The 14,385-nt window shown below is 38.5% G+C and overlaps 1 protein-coding gene across 9 annotated transcripts in view; it reads left to right on the top strand.

Annotated features, from left to right (window-relative positions):
• The first annotated feature begins 567 nt into the window (after nucleotides 1–567).
• The window catches only part of MTA1-like (metastasis associated 1-like), a 49,004-nt gene continuing 35,186 nt past the window's right edge, over nucleotides 568–14,385 (top strand). For all 9 annotated transcript variants that reach the window (XM_089237577.1, XM_089237578.1, XM_089237575.1 and 6 more), the window contains exons 1-4: nucleotides 568–743; nucleotides 5,609–5,676; nucleotides 10,115–10,217; nucleotides 10,342–10,371. In XM_089237577.1, coding sequence (XP_089093703.1) covers nucleotides 716–743; nucleotides 5,609–5,676; nucleotides 10,115–10,217; nucleotides 10,342–10,371 — 229 coding nt within the window. In that variant the 5' untranslated portion in view covers nucleotides 568–715. The remainder of the gene's footprint in view (nucleotides 744–5,608; nucleotides 5,677–10,114; nucleotides 10,218–10,341; nucleotides 10,372–14,385) is intronic.

Here is a 14,385-nt window from a genome sequence, read left to right on the forward strand (position 1 = left end):
GGTGAATTCGGCACCCCTTCTGGTTTGGCGCCCGGTATACCAGAACCTCCTGCTCCTCCCCCATCCCCCCCCCCAAGTTGCGGCCGTGAACATCATCTTGTTGCACAGAATGACTTGGGGCAAATGATATTTGTGTTCGGGGTATAATTGTATTCTCGGTGGGTGGGGGGGGGGGGAATGCGCCCTCGTATCTCCACCAATGGCTGAAGCCAACACCCCCTATAGATAAGATAATCTTATCTATGGGGGTGTTGGTCAGCCCCACCCTTGTGGGGGGGGGGCATGGTCCGCATGGGGCCTCAAGTGTCGTATTGTGATATCTGCGACTTCCCGTTTCGATAAAATATAGTCACTGAAATTATTGTGGCTTTTGTGAGAGAAGTTCAATGTTAAAACAGCATATGAATATAGTTTTATGTGAAAATTACACTTAATTTCCATATTTAAATGAGTCTGTTGGTTTATTTTGATATTTTTAAAAAATTCAATATATTATTTTTTATAGGTGTAGGTATCGGCTTTCATCATTTTGTAAATGAGTTTTGGCAACGACATCGGCGCCGCTGCACGGTGAAACTGGCAAAATGGCGTCCACTGAGCGTTTTTCGTGTACTTGGGACGCTTTCTAGGATTGGGCTTCATCCAAAGAAGTCAGACGTAGGGCACATCATCCGTAGATGTTGAAACATTCATCCGTGGTCGTATCCGAACGACGATGACGGCCAACATGTACAGGGTTGGAGGTATATATGGCATATAAATATTATCCATTGATGTATATTGTGGATCATTTATAACAACCATTTAAATATGATATTATCAGCTAACATTTCGTGTTTAACAGTGAACAAATGCACGTGTTTGTGTTTACGCTTTTTCCCATTTTGGTTTGAGGGAGGTTTGAATTCAAGTTATAACGTTATATCGGGTCCAGTTTCATTGATTTCTATGGGGGTTTATACACTCATGTAATAAGTGAGTGTATGAGAGAGATTGTGATAATTGAACACAAATTATTTATGAATATTCCAAATTAACATTAGGAATGCCTTCCAATATTGTTACTGGAATTATTTAACAACAATTTCTTTGTTGAACTATACTAATGAGCTTATTTTTTTTACATAAATAATTTGCATCAAAATGCGAAAAAGTGTCATTTGGATACCCTCGAAATCCTTTGGGGAAGAGCGGAAATAATTTTGTTGGTCAGTGGTTCTTGATGTTATGGTAACTGATGCCCTCTATCACTACCTTGGGTAGAGATGGGGAGGGGTGTCACAATGGGCGATGCCGCTCACCCAGGGTCAATTATACAGCTGACTGGTCTCGTATATTTCCATATATATGTGCTGACATTGTGCTTCAGTACTTAACATGCCAAGCCAATCTCTGCTGATGATGAGCATTACAATTTGTACTGAATTTCTGATGTATGGATTACAATGTTCTGTCAACTTTTTCTATTGCCAAACTTCTTGTTCCTTGGCGCTTGACAACGATAACCATTTACCTGTTTTGAAGCGACCTCCTGTTGTATCTAAAAGAACAAGATCTTGCACTGTGGGAGACTGTGTGACGATCAATACCCTCGGTAGAAGAGGTAAGAAATCATGGTCATTGAGCCATGCCTGGACCTTAGATTTTTTATATTGTTGGTCACAATCATTTTTCCACACCGTCTTTTTGACAGAAGCTCATCTAATTCATCACAGTGTTTGGAGACATTTGGTTCATTGATAATCCAGTCGTGGCTCGTTTTTTTTCTACCCACAGATGTGTATACGTAACGTACACCATTTTTTGACAGCACCAGGAAAAGTCATCGCTCATATCATTATGGAGGAAAAGTAACTTTATTTGAGCATTGCAGGTTGGGTAATCGTATAATGCTATTAGATCCTGCTGCATGTAAAAATCCACAATGAGTTTCAGCCCAGCAAGCTGCAGCTGATGGCGGAAAAAAATGCTCAACCATAGCAATGGGGAAAAAACAAACATAAAAACAGACATAAGGCAAAACAATAATGGCAGAAATGAAAGAAAAAAAACATCACCGTGTGGAATACCAGCAAATCGTCAAGGAATCGATATCGCTTTTTTAGCAACATCAAGAATTTGTTGACACCATGGATAGTTTGGTGAGAAAAAGTAATCCGTACAGTGGGACAAAGGACAATTAATTTACCTGTTGATCGTTTTTCTTGGTGATAATTTACAAACGGTTCCGTTCCCTTATCCCATCGATATAACGATAATAGGCTCTTTGAGCAAAGTGTGGGGGGGGGGGGTTTGATGGACCGCTTATGCCAATAATACAATTTTTTGGTGGAAAAAAAAGTTAGGTGAAACAAAAGGTGGTGATCAAAAAGCCCCCCCCCCCCTTCCTGCATCTGCTATAGATGAATTACTGACAGCCTCCACCCTTCATCTTAAAAATGCTTGTAATCATTAGCAGCTCACTTGTCGGTGACGATTTACCCACTACTCCTTTGCCATAGGCAGCAGAAACTTCTATTAACCAAAACAAACAGGCAGATTAAGTTTCAGCATTCGCTTATGTACCTTTTGCTGGCAAAACATGGCGCATAATGGGTAATGATATCAATTGAAATGGTGATTAGAAACAATTTTGCTTGCATTACGTATCAAATTTCCATTTTCATTTGCCTGTAAATAAAAGTACCCGTGATCGGCACACAATGTCTCGCTCTAATTTTCAGGAATCTGTCTCGTTATCAGAGTTCACTTCAAAAACTATTCTATTGCATTTATGGGAGATATTTCGTGATTCGTGTGTTACAGACTGGTGGCAATTCCTAGTATTGCTGATGTAGAATTAGCTTCTGATTACAAGTTGTGAAAACAGACAATACCGATTGATACAGGCTCAGTATTGCTACCAGAATTAATTTTAAATGGTGTAATTATTCATTACATATTGTAATTACAGCAATAGTAGTGGCAGTAAATCACGTATTTTGCAAGGGATACAGACAGACAGACAGACAGACATGACCGCTGACCGTCCTCTTTCCCAAAAGGGATGGACGGTCTCTGAGAGCTACAAGGGATACAGTTGAGTTAAACAAAAAGATCTTAAATTCAATGACTAAAATTTCCGAGACGTTACTCAAAACGTGATATGAAAGCCATTACCAATCATGGACAACCAGTAGGTTGAATTCCTTGGGTTAAATTACTTATTCTCAAAAATCAAATCTCACCAACCAAAAAATTTCCATTGGGTTTGAAACGGGACATAAACTCAATTGAACGTATGGATAAAGCAGATACATGCTATCAGGGCAATTTTGGATATTGAATGGCCAAATTTATGCTAGCTGATTGGCAAATTTTGTTTTCTTTGCAAAAATGAAGTAATGAAATAGTTTTTCATGATTTGGCATAATGGTGACAATTTACAGCACTTGTGATGTCATTTTGCGGATCAAAAACAAAAGCGAGTCTTTTTTTGGGTAAATTCTTTGGGTATAACTGTTTCCTAAATGTAGGGATATTTTACAATCACGGGGTGAAATTTGAGACATAAGAATTTTTCGGGAGTCCAGAAGATGTGTTAGAAATTCGGGAGAAGATGGTTTGTATGTGATTGTGCCTTTTCATAGACTAATTTTGCAAACTTTTCTGATTTCGTGACTTTTAATGGGAAAAGGATATAAAGTCCCTCACACAGAAAAGTTGAAAAAGACACATTAACAGTAAAATTTGGTTATCGTCAATTTTTTTCCACAATTTGTCTTGGATTTCATCACCATGCCCATATGACCTTGTTGTTAATTTTCATTCTATTCAGTGTGGCATTGTTTTTCATTTTTGAGCATCGAGTTCGAAGAAGGAAATCATTGAAAAATTCGAGAGTAGCATTAAGATAGCTGAAATCGGCTGCACATACGGGAAGTCCCCATTCATGAAAGTTTTATCATGGTGAAAAAAGGAAGCAATAAAGGAGGCTAATTTACAGGGGTGGGAACTCTGCTCCAATTGCGCTGCACTGCGCCAAAATTAACATCTTGCGCCATTCTGCTCCAATAGGGTATTTTCGTAATTTTCTGCGTCAAATAACAAATTTTACCTCAGTATGCTCGGAATTTCAGAAAGGACATCAAAAAAATTTTGTTTCTGCTTGCCGCGAAACGATTCTTTCCGAAAAGAGCGTGTTTTATTCCACTGTACTTCAACTATCACTGTATTTAAACTATCGGCCCTTCATTGGGCTTTCCATCGCGAAACCCCAATAATACACGTGATTGTGCAACTGAGGATGGTTCGCAATGGTCTTTCAGCTTTAAAGCGCAAATGCGAGTCAGTTTCCGTTTTAAAAAAAAAAGTCTCCACTGGAAGCAGCAGAAATTACTGTAGTCGATCGTCATTGCATCAAATCCCGATGTTTCGTGAAAAAAAAATATATTCCGGGAGTGAAAAGAGCATGTCCGCCAAATTATGATTGGTAATTTAGAAACTTTGCTGAATAACGAGCGTTAAATCGCCAATGTTGTCGAATGATAAGTGTGAAATCGCCAAATAACGAGTGTCAGATTGCCAATCTTGCCAAATAATGAGTGCTGAATCGCCAACCATCGTGTTGATTCTTCCGAAATTCTCTCCCATTTTACAACTTCTTTCTGAGTATAAACAAATTGAAAAGTTGATATAGAAAATTTATAATATCTATAAAGACTAGAAAATGTTTAGCCCATTTGAAGGTGGTCTGTTCCAGCTAGCAAATAGTGCCCTCAGTAAGAAAAAATCATCTTAAATAGACTAGTTTGAAAAATTTTATGACAGCCACTCTTTCAAACAAGGTGTCAAAAGCCTGAAACACCAAAAACAAAAAACAAGCTAATGAAAAGATGTTTGATAACAAAAGACAGTGCAGTTGTTTTATTTTGAAAAGGGGTGAGGGTTTACGAAAATATTGTTAATTTTGCTGTTCCAATTTATACATATCTGCTCCGAATCCTATATTTTGTTGCTCCAAAACTGCTCCAAATCCTCAATTTGCTGCTCCAAAACTGCTCAGAATCCTGAAATTTGCTGCTCTAAAGCTGCTCCGAAATGGACTCTGTCACTTCCCACCCCTGAATTTAGCAAAAGGCATGAATGTGCTAATGAAACAGATCATTGGAAATGTTGAACAGTCATTAATTTGGACCAATCAAAAACAGATGGCAATTCTATTTCAGAGGCCATTGTATATAAAATGGCCAGACTGTTGTATGCGGATCTCATTTAAAAAAATGCCTGGGATGTGTGCTAATGTACTTTAAGGCCAGCAGAGGCTAGTTGAAAAAATTCAAGAGGCACGCTGGCATACGCGGTGTTAGTTGGCACGGCGAAGATGCTAGTTCGGAGAAGTCTGGGGAAGAGAAAATTTGCGTCCAAACTCAAGGATTAAGTAAAGGCTGAAGGATTAATCCCTCCAAGTCTTCAACTTGAAGGGAGTTTGCCAATACTTTTGAGGCATACACATGTAGATACCTCGATTTTGAAAAGTTTTTGGATTTTGTTAACGATTTCTGTACTGATTGAAATTCTTAGATGTACATTCCATACTGTTTGATACAATTCTTGTATTTTTTTCTAGATTACGTATATTTTGAATCATCATCATCACAGCCATATCAAATAAGAAGAATTGAAGAACTTGTAAAGGTATGTGTATATGTTTATGGTTTTTTGTTTAGGTGAGAGAGATTTGGATAACAATATTATAACATTAGCTATATAATACCCGACACTGCAAAGATTTTCTTCAATTGCTGGAAAGATTCAAAAAGTGACGAACCATTATAAAGGAATAAACTATTGTACATAATACTGGCAGCATTAAAGAAGTGACAAACCATTGTAAAGGCATATTGCTTTGTCTGTAATGCATTGCTAAGGAACCACGGTAACCAAAGGAAACATTCCAAAAGTGATTGTTGAGGCCCAGGAACCATCGTTGCCCGGCAGTTTTCTTCCATTTCGGGCATTTGCCCTGCTCTGATGACCTTTTAAAGTAGCCTGTCGTTCAATCCAGGCCCTGTTTTGGTATATATACGAAATTTGGCGACAATTGATCTAAAATTGTAGATTTGTATATAGAACAGGCACGCGCGCACACACAGAAAATCAATTTTATATGTATAGACTAGCTATAATACCCAGCGCTGTCCGGATTTTCTTCAATGAGGATTTTTGGATCACGTGATATCTCCCTCTTTCTTTGAGGGACATACAAACCGTGTCTAAGTTAACCAATATGGCGCCTTCCTACGCAACTCATGAAAGAAACAAATCTAGATTTAAAGAAACATAGAAATGAATTTACAGGGTGTTTCAAAAAGAATCATCAGATTAAAAAAAAGTATAACTATTCAGCTTTTAATCTGTTCTGATCGAATAATGTATAGGGTAGAAAGAGGGAAATCAGAGTTTCACACAGTTGCCAACAGGTAGCACAAACGCTCTTCCTTCAGCCACCACTTCAGTGTTAGTCAAGATTGGTTTTTCCCACTGTTGGAAACCGATTTGGATGAGTTCATTTTCCAGCAGGATGGGGCACCACTACACTGAAGCTTGGACGTTCAACAATCGCATTCCTATATGATGGATCGGCTCTACGGGACTTGGTGATTCAGTTAAACATCACTGGCCTCCAAGATCACCAGGATTGGTGTATCAATCCAAGATTGACACACCTCACAGTATGCGATTTCTTCCTGTGAAAGTTTATAAAAGACTACATTTATGTGCTTCACCTTCCAGCTACATTAGTCAAACTGAAGATGCACATACATAACAAACATGCTTGTAAAAGTTTGGGATGAATTTGACTACCATATATAGACATGTTGTGCATCCAAAGGTGGACATATTGAGCACCTTTAATTTGGTTTTTAAGAAAAACTTTGATTATCCATGTAATATATAATTAATCTTGAGTATCTATGTTCAATATTTTTTGTAATATTGAACGTAATATACACATTTCGAATTGAGTGATTCTTTTTGAAACACCCTGTATTTTTTCTCTTTTTTAAGGGGCACTAGGTATTTTGAATATTCCCCAAGTTAGCTATCCATCTGCCTGTTTCTGCCTTTTTTAAAGCAGAAACAGGTTTCACAAAATGTTTAATTGAAGCTATGAAATTTCTTCGATGTACTTTACGGGCCCATGATTAATTTTAAAACAACCTAAACTATATGAATTTATGCAGTTGAATATTGAAAGATATTACGGAGACATTAATTTTCATGCTTGAGAAGATGTGAATAAAAAGTTGAAATCAATGTTATTGCATGAATATCCAACTCAAAAGTAGGTCCGACTTATTACTTCATATTTAATTTTCTGGGCTTCGTATATCTCTAAGCAAACTCAATATTTCAAAAATATAGAATTCAGTAAGATTTTTAAAATTGATGTGGTGAAAATTCCACTAAATTTTCTCATTTCTAAAGTAGAATCATCAATTTTAACACTGATTTTTATGGGGATCATCCTTTGCCTGATCCTCAAAGTTATGCTGATGATGATTCTGACGTCTATTCAAAAAGCTTCGTTAATTGGGAGGATTAAAAAAGTAGTAAACCATTATAAAGGCATAAACTATTATACCAAGAGGATTAGAGAAGTGACAAGCCATTGTAAAGGGCATGGCAGAAACGTATTGCTAGGGAACAACGGCAACCAAAGTAAATGTTCTGAAAGTGATTGTTGAGGTCCAAAAACTATTTTTGCCAACAGGTTTTTGCCCACTTCGGGCATTTGCCCTGGTCTGACGAAATTTTAAAATAGGCTATCGTTCAATTCGGGCTCCATTTGGTATATATATGTAAAATTTGACGCTGATCAATCTAAAATTGTAGATTTGTATAGAGAAGACTCAGATAGAAAATCAATTTTATATATAGAGATTACATTGGGTTGAGTTTCATTGGTTTCTATGGTGTGCACACATGACTGTATGAAGAGGTCTTGGTAATTTAACATAAATTGAAGTATAAAAGTGATAAACGCTGTAAGTTCCAAAAAAATTGAACACAATGTTCGGTGTTAGAGTGTCAAATGAGCAATGCTTTTTGATATCATCAACGGGAAAAGTGACCAGTAGTCCGCTAAGTAGTTTAAAAGAGTGCGTAAAGAGGCTGCGAGTGCAAATATCTCTACGGGCTACCAAAACAGTTATTCACAATTTCTCAAAATTTTTGTTTTTTGGCACTTACGTTTTTGGCTCTTTTATCCTTCAATCATTTACCAATATTCGAGACTTGCATTTGAAATGCTCCTTTATAATGTTAAATCAAACATTGATTGTATAACAGTTTCCGATTTTCTTTGCAACATCAATCGTCTCTGTCTAACTTCACCTCCGCATTCCCTTGTATAGGCCTCGGCCAACCAATAATGAATGAATAAATAATTACTTGAAGATGTCTTTATTGAATTTTACTGACAAGGGGTTTTCCTCATTATTTTAGCATTAAAATAGTTGGTAATATCACTAGGAAAACATCAAAATAATTGTGTTTTAAATGTTTTCGCTGTCATTGTTAATTGGAAGAGAAGTTCTCGAGACCAAAAGGCAACCATTGGTATCAGTTCATTTTACTCAACACCAGTGGTTGGTATCATCAAAAGGTGGTGTAACTTGATACTGAATTCGAAGGTTTGTTTTTTAGCATGAAATCCACGTCGACCTCCCAACTTCTAATCCCCAAAGCAGAATGTGCCAAAATCTGCGACGTACGTCGCAGAACAATTCAGAAGAATTTTAAGAAAAAGTGCAAAAAACACTTACATATATGGGGTTTTTTACCGCAGAACATTTCCAGTCAGCCAAGGGCTAGTCGCAGAACAGTGCTAAACATTCTGCTTTGGGGCTTCTAATCAACCAATGATCCCAGTACATGTGTTTATGCTTTTAAGCCTGTTGAATGGTTATAAAAATGCTGCTAACGGGACATCAACTGTTTGATATTCAGTAACAATCAGAAGAATCTGACTGATTGCAGTATCAATGATGATGCAGGTTCCAACCCTGTTGGTAGCACAGTGGTGGTAAGCTGAAGTCAGTTTACTATGGTTTTCCAACTTTTAGGCTTCGAATGAAAGCTGGTCTCTCTCAGAGAGCACAGACCTTTAACTAATGTTATCATCTCTTACATCACATGAAAATTCAGTCATCTGCCATCTTCACTTCCAAATATGGAACACAGATTGTGGTTTCAGAGCACTAACACAAAACAAGCACAACTATGAATATATAAATACCATAGGGGGCGCACATACACTCAGGACACATTTTGGTATTTTCAGATTCTTAGAAATTGATCTTTTGTAGAAGGGTAGATATGGTTAGAAGTATCGGGGGGGGGGCCCTACTCATCTGTAATTCTCTCTAGCATTTCACTGGCAGCGAAAATTCAGAGTACCTTTTTGTCAGATCATTTCTTTTCACTAGAAATGAATAAATTTTTTTAAATGCCATAGCTGCCGAGTCTCCTGGATTTCTACTCCATCTCCCGGACTCACGAAAATTTATTTTCTCTCCCAAATTTTAAGTCATAAAAAATCCTTACTTTTGAGAGAAAACTGTTCCCAAAGAATTTTCCCAGAAAAAAGTCTTTCATTTTTAATCCCCAAAATGAAATCACAAGCATGATGTTACTTCTCACCATTGCATCAAATCATCCCGTTTTGGGCCCGATGACAATTTTTTCTGTTGGTATCATTTTATTAGATTGTAGTATAATGACGGTAAGGTAATTTAACTTACTGGTAGGCGATGATTTTTTTGGGGCTTGGCACTAATTGGTTATGGCTGGCATGGCATCACATTATTGTAAAAGAGAAAAATCCCTACATTATTTTCTAAAAATCCCTTTTATATTTCTTTTCGCATGGAATTTGGATCCGTGCAAAAATCTCCCTAATTCTCATTCTCCGAGTTTGGCAGTTACAAAATACCAGATGAAGTGAGTGGTTTGAAGCAAAGCCTCTGTTGCAGGGGGGGGGGGGGAGAATCTGAACAGGTAAATAACCAATGTATACGTGCATATAATTATTGTGTGTTATCACATGTTAGTTTTTTCATCCTAACAGACTCCCAATGGCAACGTGGAAGCTAAGGTCATGTGTTTCTTCCGGCGACGGGACATTACTGGGTCTCTCATCATGTTCCCTGAAAAACATCAGAGTAAGTTTGGTAAGTATTCGTCCAGCCAAGTGAGTGTGGGATAGATAACGAATGAGTACTTTTGTGTTTTGAAATTTTTTTCTCGTGTTTTTCATTGTGGAGCTTCTTTAAGCGGAATCAAATTCTTTTGCAGGGCAAGATAGTATGGAGCAAAGTTTGTTGAGTAAGTTGCGGAATTTATATTTTTCATTATTCACTTGTGATAAAGCAGCGGTTCTCAGCCTTTTTTTTTTACACTTGTAGAGTAGTAAGACCCACTCCTTAAATAAGACTATTTTAATGACGGAGCCCTGTAGCCTCTTACTTTAATTTGTTAGATTATTTTGTTTCTGGAGTGTCTGCCAATTGCCTGGGAGGTGTGCAGAGAGCCTAAGTTGGGACTGAGAAATTGTTTTATGTGTTTGATACAGCCAAACTTTGATAACTTGAAGTGTTTCTGGAAATTCCCATTATTTCAATTTACAGAAAATATATGTGATAAATCTGATTATGCATAATTGTTGAGCATTTTGGTAAGTTTGATAAATTTATCTAAATCACTTTTATCTAGGGGAGTATGTATTGTAGAGCCTCAATATATATTCTTATATGTATTATTATTATTACTTTACTTTGTACATTGGCTCTCTCTTAACAAGCACGCTCTGGTCACGTGAAAGAATCTCAGTACATTCTGTACTGAAACACGAGATGATCACGTGACCGGATGCCCCTTCGGAGGGTCCGAAGGGCCATGTGTGTGAGAACATCAGTTCAGCTCCAGCTCTCACACGAGATGCACCAACGTCGTCTTTCTCTCTCTTAATATATGTACCATGTAAATAATGTCTTCTATATAGCATCATAATTAAAGATAATGTATCTACAACTACGTCTCATTCATATGGAGTCAGATGCAACTACGCTACCGTCACCACCTACCATTTACCATTTCAGCATTGGTGACCGCAGACGTTTGAACACAAATAATGATGCCTTCTGAATATTCTTCAAAAGACGCCATTACGGTGAGAGCAGCAGCAGTGGATTTTTCTCCCAGCAACAGTGGACCACGGAGCATCCTCCCTCGAAAGGTCACTTCCGCTTGACCTCTTGGCTCTCTTCTCTCTCAAGCAACAGGATGATCGCAGCAGAAGGGGACAATACCGTTCCCCAAGTTTCCAGTGTCACTCTCCGCCTTCCCCCATTTTGGAAGACAAACGTTTCTCTCTGGGTGAAGCAATGCGAGCAAGCTTTCCTCCTCAGCCGCATTACAAGTGATGATACCAAATTCGCCGCTCTCGTCGCTAATATCGACTCAGAAACATTACATGCGGTTGCCGATATTGTCGTCAATCCTCCTGAGACCGGGAAATTCCAGGCTCTTTCGGACCGGCTGATACAGGAGTTTGCCGAAACTGAATCTGCCAAAATCAAGAAGTTGCTCACAGAAATTCAACTCGGAGATGATAAACCATCACAGCTGCTACGAAAAATGCGCCAACTCTCGGGATCTCAACTAACCGATGATTTCTTAAAGACATTGTGGCTGCAACGTCTTCCCACTCAAATCCAAACTGTCCTCTCAATATCGAGTGATGGACTGGATAAACTCGCGGAACTGGCTGACAAAATCGCGGAAATAAGCCAAAATGCATCCGTTTGTGCTGTTTCTCCACCGCCGGATCAAGATGACTTGCGTGCACAAATCGCAATGCTCACCAAAAAACTGGATGAACTTTCCTCTCAACAACGTGGACGTTCACCACATCGCGGACGAAACAACTTCTTCAACAGGCGTTCCAGTTCCAGAAACAGGAAAAATTCCTCCGGAATGTGCTACTACCATCATCGCTTCGGTAAAAATGCTCGGCGCTGTACTACACCGTGCAACTTCAGCGCACCAAAAAACGAAGGAGCTCCGTCATAGCTGGCATGGCGAACATGAGCTCAGAGACCAGCAGGTTGTTCATCCATGATCGTAAAACGGGAATAAAATATCTCGTTGACACGGGCAGTGAAATTAGTGTCGTTCCGCCGTCAGCGACTGCTTCCACAACTCCCTGCTCTACATTTCGTCTCTACGCAGCAAACCAGACGTCAATACCGGCCTACGGTACCAAAAATATTGTTCTAGATCTGGGTTTGCGACAAAATTTTCCATGGACATTCGTCGTCGCCAAGGTTTCGTGCCCTATCATCGGAGCAGATTTTCTGCGCAATTTCAATCTCATGGTAGATTTGAAAAAGCGTCGTCTCATAAGCTCTAGCACATCACTTCATTCCCTGGGATCAGTGCATCAAATGGCTCATGTCTCAATTTCCACAGTGGGCCCATCTCAGTACGAGAAAATTCTTTCTGAATTCCCAGACATCACAAATCCGTGCTTAATAGGCGAACCTGCATCACACGACACAGTTCACCACATAGTGACTAAAGGTCCTCCAATATGTTCTCGACCGAGACGGCTTCACCCTCAACACTTTGAGAAGGTGAAGACTGAATTCGATTTTTTGTTACAACAAGGAATAATTCGTCCTTCAAAAAGTTCATGGTCTTCACCGTTGCATATTGTTCCGAAGTCGGAAACATCTATACGACCAGTGGGAGATTATCGGAAATTAAATTCTGTCACAGAATTCGATTCCTATCCCATCCCATACCTAAGTGATTTCAGTAATGCACTTCATGGTAAGTCAATTTTTTCAAAATTAGATATTTTCAAAGCGTACCATCAGATCCCTATTTTTGAACCTGATATTCCTAAAACAGCGGTGACAACACCGTGGGGTCTGTTCGAATATACTAGGCTTTGTTTTGGTTTAGTAAATGCGCCTCAAACATTTATGCGTTTCATGCACGAGGTGTTAAGAGGTTTATCTTTCTGTTATGCATATTTAGATGATATCCTCGTATATTCATCATCTGTTGAAGAGCACGAAAATCACCTGAGGCAAATATTTGAGCGTGTGCACAAGTATGGCTTGAAACTTAATATTTCTAAATGTGTATTAGGTGTAGATAATTTGGAATTTTTAGGTCATTTAATCACTCCTCTTGGCATTAAACCATTACCTAGCAAAGTGCAAGTAATATTAGATTTCAAGAGACCTGACACAATTTCTGAGTTGAGAAAATTTCTTGGTCTCATAAATTTCTATAGAAGGTTCATAAAACATGCTGCTGAGTCACAAATACTCTTACACGATTTTCTAAAGGTGCTCCCGCCGTAAAAAAGATAATCGTAAAATTGAATGGACCGATTCTGCACTTGCAGCATTCAATCAATGCAAAGAGCAACTAGCTAATGTCACTCTATTAGCTCATCCTTCCACATCTGCAAAACTTGCACTTCACGTTGATGCATCTGATTTTTCAATTGGTGGTGCATTACACCAGGTAGTGGACAATTCTTTGCAACCGCTAGGATTTTTCTCTCGTAGACTCACTCCAGCGGAAACACGCTATAGCGCATATGACAGAGAACTATTGGCTGCATATTCTTCTATCAAATATTTTCGACACATGCTCGAAGCACGTCAGTTCACTCTATTTACAGATCAAAAACCTTTGGTCTATGCTTTTCGGCAGAAGCATGACAAATGCTCGCCTCGCCAAACCAGACATTTGGATTTCATTTCCCAATTCACGAGTGATATTTGTCATATTCCTGGCTCAGAAAACATAGCAGCCGATATAATGTCCCGCATATGTGCTATTTCAATGCCAAGCCCAATTAATTACAATGAAATCGCTGAAGCTCAAGCGACAGATGATGAATTATCAAAATTGATGGGTGATTCAAATTGTGGCTTACAATTGAAAAAAATTAAACTTCCCAAATCTGACATAGATTTAATTTGTGATATCTCCACTGGAAGTGCGCGTCCTTACATTCCTGTGCAGTATAGGAAAACGGTGTTTGATCACGTTCATAACTTAGCGCACCCAGGCATCAGAAGAACGATCCACCAAATCCGTTCTCGCTTTGTTTGGCCTGGTATCAATAAGGAAATAACAAAATGGGCAAAAACTTGCATGGCTTGTCAAAAAAGTAAAATTCACAGACATGTCAAATCTCCTTTGAAAGAATTTCCTATGCCATCTGCAAGATTTGACCATATTCATCTGGACATAGTGGGTCCATTAACTCCATCAAATGGTTATTCTTACTGTTTGACCATGATCGATCGTTTT

Source organism: Pholcus phalangioides, unplaced genomic scaffold (genome assembly GCF_987345545.1).
Source record: "Pholcus phalangioides strain wild (caught in Gottingen) unplaced genomic scaffold, Ppha-v1.0 ptg000010l_1, whole genome shotgun sequence".
NCBI classification, from domain to species: Eukaryota; Metazoa; Arthropoda; class Arachnida; order Araneae; family Pholcidae; genus Pholcus; species Pholcus phalangioides.